This window comes from Pomacea canaliculata, linkage group LG8 (genome assembly GCF_003073045.1).
Source record: "Pomacea canaliculata isolate SZHN2017 linkage group LG8, ASM307304v1, whole genome shotgun sequence".
In the NCBI taxonomy this organism is placed as follows: Eukaryota; Metazoa; Mollusca; class Gastropoda; order Architaenioglossa; family Ampullariidae; genus Pomacea; species Pomacea canaliculata.
The window spans coordinates 10218883-10225796 of record NC_037597.1 but is presented as its reverse complement, the minus strand read 5'-3'; the positions used below and the strand labels follow the sequence as shown (position 1 = coordinate 10225796).

General features: G+C 37.4%; 1 protein-coding gene across 3 annotated transcripts in view; it reads left to right on the top strand.

Annotated features, from left to right (window-relative positions):
- The first annotated feature begins 2405 nt into the window (after positions 1-2405).
- Positions 2406-6914, top strand: part of LOC112571236 (MAPK/MAK/MRK overlapping kinase-like) — a 31396-nt gene continuing 26887 nt past the window's right edge. For all 3 annotated transcript variants that reach the window (XM_025250108.1, XM_025250106.1, XM_025250107.1), the window contains exons 1-2: positions 2406-2837; positions 4607-4721. In XM_025250108.1, coding sequence (XP_025105893.1) covers positions 2819-2837; positions 4607-4721 — 134 coding nt within the window. In that variant the 5' untranslated portion in view covers positions 2406-2818. The remainder of the gene's footprint in view (positions 2838-4606; positions 4722-6914) is intronic.

Here is a 6914-nt window from a genome sequence, read left to right as displayed (position 1 = left end):
GAACACATTCTTTTGGGTGTCGAGAAAGAGCAGCAAGGGGCGTTCCATTTCTTTGATGAAGATCAAGCAGATCCAGAAAGAAGTAAACCCTATCGGGAGTTTTTTCATATAGACTCCAAACTTTCGTCATCAGGCACAGAGGAAATAAGAAGAAACGTTTCTTTTGACGAGACCGTGGCCTCACAGTTAAAGAAATCAGAGAAAACCCATCAGATGGGATCCCAACTATGGGCAAAGGATTTGCGCTTCTCTCGCAAAACCCCAAAAGATGTCCGCCATCGGACTGTCTTCATGCTAATACCTTTTGTACACGGACGAATTTCGAAGATCAGGCTTATGCAAACGTTGGTAAGACTGTTACCCCCTTTCAGCAGTTTACTCAATCCCGGCCTTCAACACACCTTGATTCCTCATATTCTTATCCCCCTCTTCACTCTGCTTCAGCGCACTCATCTGCTACATCGCCCAACACGCCATCGTGCGACGACTCCAATGGGAGCAGTCAAAGCGAGGTGCAATCGCCTTCTTCGGGGTCTGCGGTTACGCTTGTCGATGTGGACCACCTCCTTGCGAGCGGCGTGACAGTGGCAGGGTTCAAACCACGACCCATCATACGAAAGAGGCGCAAAATCATCGTACCGTACGACCAGAAAGACGACGGCTACTGGCAAAAGAGGAAAAAGAACAACGACTCTGCAAAGCGCTCTCGCGAGGCGAAGAAAGAGAAGGAAAAAAACTTCTATCGACGAGCGCTTGAACTGGAGTGTGAAAACTACTTCCTGAAAGAACGACTTGGTGAAGTCGAAGCCCAGCTCCTGCAATTTACAGGAGCACCAGCAGCACAGTACAGCCTATTTCCTTCTAACTCTTCATCTAGTATCTAAACACTCGCGAAGCATTTTTTTTTTTTAAAGGGATTCTACGAAAGTTAAACAATTTAACGCAACAGCCATGCAGTTTGTGTGTTGTGCGATGTTCATAGTATAAATCGTTCTTGCAGCACATTAAAAAGAACTTCAAAAATTAATCTTAACGCACTATTGTCGCTCAAATTAAGATGTAAAGCTACAGCATCGATTTTGTCAAATTATATCTGTAAATGACTAGACATATGACGATTGTCAGCCGGACCACCTGACTTATGCCCACGGACACTAGTGGTCCACGGACCACACTTTGAGAACCACTCGTAATATAGCGCTAGTTTGTTCTTTTTTTTCTCTCTCTCTCTCTCTATACGTGCACCTTGTGTATGTGTGAATTGACAATGACAATAAACCTGACCATTTTGAGAGAGAGGGCCAGAGGGGGTGTATATTTTACGTATCTGCCCTTGTGTACACTGTAAAATAAAATTAAGCAGTTCTGATAGCCCATAACAGATCTTGCTTATTAATTCCATATCGAGACATTATAATGATTGATTCCTCCATTCCGAAATGCTAATGAATACTTTCACAACAGATTGTGCAGTTGTTGTTGGGTTTTTTTTTTTTTGTTGTTTGTTTTGTTTGTTTGTTGTTTGGTTTGTTTGGGTTTTTTTTGGTCTTTCTCTCTCTCTAACTTAAAAAGTTTTCCAGCAGTCCCGTAATATAAGTTCGAGAGAGAGAGAGACTAAAAACGAGGCAGGTGTGTGTAGCTTCCGATTTATTCACATTTCCGATTAACTACTAAAACAAGGCAGGTACAAAGTTTCCGGTTTAGTCACGTTCATTGTTTAGGCTCACCGAGACTAACAGCGGACTTCGAAGCAATACGTCCGTGCATGAACTCATTCATCCAAGAAGTTAATCGTTCGATCAATAAAATTTGATTATAGTAGTATGAACATTATTATTGCCTTCAAAATAATAATGATTTATTTTTGCTGTGATTTCTGATATTTTAAGTCATTTAATTCTTTATCGCCTGTGCAAAGGTGTAAATAAAGCTTACATCTGCAAACAAAAACCGAAGATAGAAATTATAAATCCCAGAACATATGTATAGCAATATATAATTTTATCAAATACATTTTCTTTGTAAATTAATAACATTAATCTCTGTGTTATCTAAAATTAATTTCAAAATACTTAATGATTTCTTTGTGAACAACATTAATCTCCGACCCTTCAGCTCAAATTGAAGCGGTTGATCATGGAGGGATATTAGGCGCTTCCACATTTTTTCTGCTCCTAATTTTTCAAAAAAGCTGGCGTGTCAACCTTAGCTTAGCTTTCACGCACAAAAAAAGATATTCTACTTATTATAATATTGAATTTATTATATGTATAAAATCTTTACATTCTTATATGTTAAATAACTAACTTTTAAGTAGTAGTTTGGTTATGCGCTTCTTGATAATGTCGTCTGCTCGCTTGAATGTATATCTGTCGTCATGACGACTACGGACGACAATCCTGCATAGGCATTCTCGGTGAGCTCCGGAGGTAGTCGACATGTGCAAGGCTGGAATGGCCGAAGAGAAAAGGGTGGCTTGGCGCGTTATGAAGAGAGTTTTTCCAGATTTTTTGGTGTCATGTTCTGCGAGCCGTCTCCTGGATGAAGAAAGGCCTACAAAATTTCTGTGATCACCTCCTTGTATTATATGATAGACAAGAGAAGTGAATCGTTGGTTTGTTAAACTTCGGTAGACGACTGTCGCCAAAGTTAACTATTTTTAGATACTACTGATCATGCCAGAAATCTCAGAAACGGTCAGTGTTTTGAGGTAGAAATAAAACAAGGTTTTGGTTTCCTGAAACCTTATAACTGGAGTGTCCATGGGGCGACGCAGTGAAATATAATTTGTATATATGTACCAGAATTGCCAGCCTGGATGAACCTGCTTTTGCAAAGTAAGTTATCTTCACGTGTGTGTTTTCTTCGATATAGTTATATTTTCATTAAAGTAAGCAATAAGAAGTGAAAAAAAACACGGTTTGAAGTAAAACACAGACAATGTGAACAAAATATATAATCCATACTTTTTTTTTTTTGGAAATCGGAAAGAGGATCACCCAGTACATTAGACTTTTTGGCACTATGATGTAGTCAACAAAACGCTTTCAGAAAATGGGTTCGATGCAACTGTAATATTTACCCTGGCTCAGGACGATAGAGATTTGCTCTAATTTCATACTTTAAGATGTTATATAAAGATTTTTCTTCACATAATTTTAGCAGTCTAACTGCATATTTAATGAATACCTATTGAACCACATGCCATAACTTCATGATGAGTAGGTAACAGCTATATCTAGTTTGTGTGCAAATGACAAGAGGACTTACTGGAAACCTTCAGACTTTTGGTCTGATACATAATCTCTATCAAAGTGATCTTTGAAATGATCCAGACTAATGGGAAGTTTGATGCAGTTTAAAGGAAAAGGCAAGTAAAATGGCAGGTTGGGTTTAAATGATAGCTACTGATGTTCTAAATCATTTCCACTCAAAATTACTTACAATTATGTCTAGAACACACTTGAGCAGTATTCTTGGAGGAAGCTATGTTTTATACTCTTTTGTGAAGGAAAACTGACCCTAATTTGTGAATTATAATCTGACTGATGTTGGTGCTAAAAAAAGCCAACTTGTTTTTAGGGCCTTTGACCTGACTACTGTACTTTATGTCTTTATTAAGACTAGTAGCTGGTAAAGTTTATAGATTCAAGAGTGACAAGAGGCTAAAGAGAGACAAAAGTCATGTCAGGCAGAAAACAAGACAGTCACTCTTAACATCACTGAGTCATCATCATCAGAAGTGGTGATCATACATTTTGACTGCATGGACCTGTGTTTATCAGCAACAGACTATGATAGGCAAAGGTCACAAATATACTACAACTGTTTTTGAGACCAGAATCCATTCTAAAGCTCTTTGAGCCTGCCTTAAATGGTGCTATATGAATGAATATTATTATTATTAATTAGGGAGGTACTATTTTTTATTTATCTTCTTTTGGTCACAATACTTGCATCCATACACGCAAAGCACCTTAAAATTCAATTATTATTAGTACTACTTTCAGACCAGTCCTCAGGAGGAATGACACAGTGTCTTCTAAACCCCTTCTGCATCCTGTAGAGCTTTCTTCAAGTAGTGTTCTTGTTAGCAATTTCACTTCACATTTGTTGCTGCCTTCAATATAGCACATTTGTTGTCATAGAGGTGCAATTTACAAGAAAGGCATTCTCAAACCACACCAGTTTTTGCCACTTTTCTACCTCTTCATTTTGATTTTGGAGTTCAAAATTGTGTAGCATGGTCTTGAGCTCTATGATGCCAGTGTTTCAACAACCACACTTAGGAGACTGAAAGCGAATGATCATGACTAATGGTTTTGATAATGTCACACTACAACAAAGCATGGCAGCTGCATTGTACCACCCCAGATCTGTGTTTTAGGCACAGTTCTAAGTAAATGATTGTTTTGCAGCCCAACACTTTCAGTGGAAAGGATTCAGAATGTCGGTATCACTTTTTTAATGCTCAGCTTGCAGTTACCTTGTTTTTCCCTTAACTAGATTACTGTATATAATAAGTTATTTTTACCCTTTCCATTTATCTTTTAGTAGAGCAACAAGTTAAATTAGTTGCCATCAGTTTTCAATATTTTGATTTCAGAGTACAGGATACTTGGTAAAAAAGGTGAGGGCACCTTTTCTGAGGTGCTGAAAGTGCAAAATATCAAGGATGGTACCTATAGGGCATGCAAAAAGATGAAACAGAGTTATGACAGGTAAACGTTCATTCCTTCAAGTTACAGTTGTCAAATTGTGAAGCAAAGAATGTAATCACTCATATCACAGACTTTTTTTTTATTTAGATGTAACAAAATTAATGCATAAGATGAAAACAAATTATTAATTGACTTTGTGCATACACTTGAAGCTTAAACTTTCACCTGAACTCAGTTGTTATTATCATTTCTTGTGGATCATCATAACCCACCTCCTTGAAAAATATCTTTCCTACATCACTAACTTTTCCATGATTCATTTGAGCAAATCTGGCAAATATTGTCAGCTTCAAAGTATCACGTTAAAACATGTTGTAATCCTTGTGTGGGGAAAAATTTTCTGTACAAGTCATCTCTGTTATAATTTAAATTCACTTCATTTCATTGTTTTTGTTGTATGGTTCACTGTTGATTCATTTGCAGATTTCATGTCCAGCACATTGAGTGCACTTTCATAAGGGTGAATGAACTTTACAAATCCTATAATAATTATAACAACAGTAATATTAATATAATGTGTTCAAACAAGACAAATTTCAAGTGACCCATTTTGCAGCTTTGCATAATTTCATCATATTATAGGCTACCTCCAAAATGTATTACTGCACAGTTGCTCTGGGCAGCATGTAGTAAAGAATATGTTGGTTTTTAAATCAAGAAAGGAAGATAAATACAGAATGTAAATGCAGCTATTGTTTTGTTTTCTCTGGTTCTTCGCTTTCAAAACTTTGACAGCACATAACTAATTTGTTCACTTCAATTTTTAGTGCATCAGGTTTATTTCAAAATTTGTCGTAAAGTGATAAAACTGTTAAGAAAAATGTGCCTTGCACAACTGCATCAAATGACATAAATTTTGAGATGATACAAATTGTACTACTGTTTGTAACTGTGTACAATCCCCCTTAAACTCTAATGTAAGAAAAGAAAGGAGGTGGGATTTGTTTTTAACTTTCTGTGCGGATGCTATGTGTGTGTGTGTGTGCGTGTGTTACTTATAAGATGTATACACAGGTATAGAGAGACTATATGTGCCTGTGTTTTATTTATAAGATATATTTTTGTATATAACGTATGTGTGCATAGTGTGAGAGTGAGTCTATGCACTTTTGTGGAGAGAGAGTGTGTATGTATGTTCATATACATAGGTGTATGCGCATTGTGTACATATGCATGCACCATAGAGAGAGAGAGTGGTGTTAACCCCCCCACTCCCAGGTGACTTGCAATCAGTTAACTAAACATGGCCATAGTGGTCAAGAAGGAGCAAGTTAAAACTGCAAGATATTCTGGTAGATTGTCAATCCTTTAATCCATGCTTTTGCTGATGGAGAAAATGATCTATTATCTTTTGCAAGCTGCAATTTTGGCCCATGGCTGAGGAGTGGTTGAATGTCAGTCTCAAGAAAAGAGTGATTAAGAGGGACTTTAAAGGGATCTATCAAAGAGTGCAGCTTGTCCTACATTACAACCAGTGTTAAATTTTGCCTGACCAGGTTCCTGTAGGGAAAGCTTTTACTCAGCTCTCCTATGGAGGTGAAAATGAGGTTAAATTAATTGTGGAATCTTTCAGCGGCAATTTTTAAAAGTCATAGGTTTTAGAGACTAATGTTTGGATTGTTTACATTAATGTCTTGAGAGGCTCAAGAAGTCAGAACATGCTACCTGTTTGAGTCATCCAGCAACTGCAAAGGCATTGCAAAATTGGTGACTATGCTTAGTGCATAGTGCATTTTACATGATGGTCAAAGGAAAGAAATTGCCAAACCAGATCACATATTTAATAAGAGGACCTTTAAGAACGTTTTACAATGCAGTTACAGAGAAAGGGGTTATCTGGTAGCACAGGGGCTGAGTGTTTCTTATGATAGTACAGTGAGGTTCTGGAAGTTTGTCTCTATCACATGGGGATAGCCACTGGAGATTTCTGATAATATGATAATATGTAGGCATGTATCTTGAGAACGGGAGTGAAGGACGTAACATTTACCCCTATTTTTGGACCCAGTATCTGGCATTGACTTTTACCCAGCTTCTCAGTCACCCAGTCCTTAGAGAAAAATGCCACCTCACTAAACATTTGCAGTCTTCTGCTGCCATCATTGTGCTGTTCATTGTTGATTGCAATGGTGGTAGGGAAATATATGGTATAGATTAAGTTTTGTAGTTATATCATGAATAAAGGAGCATGAA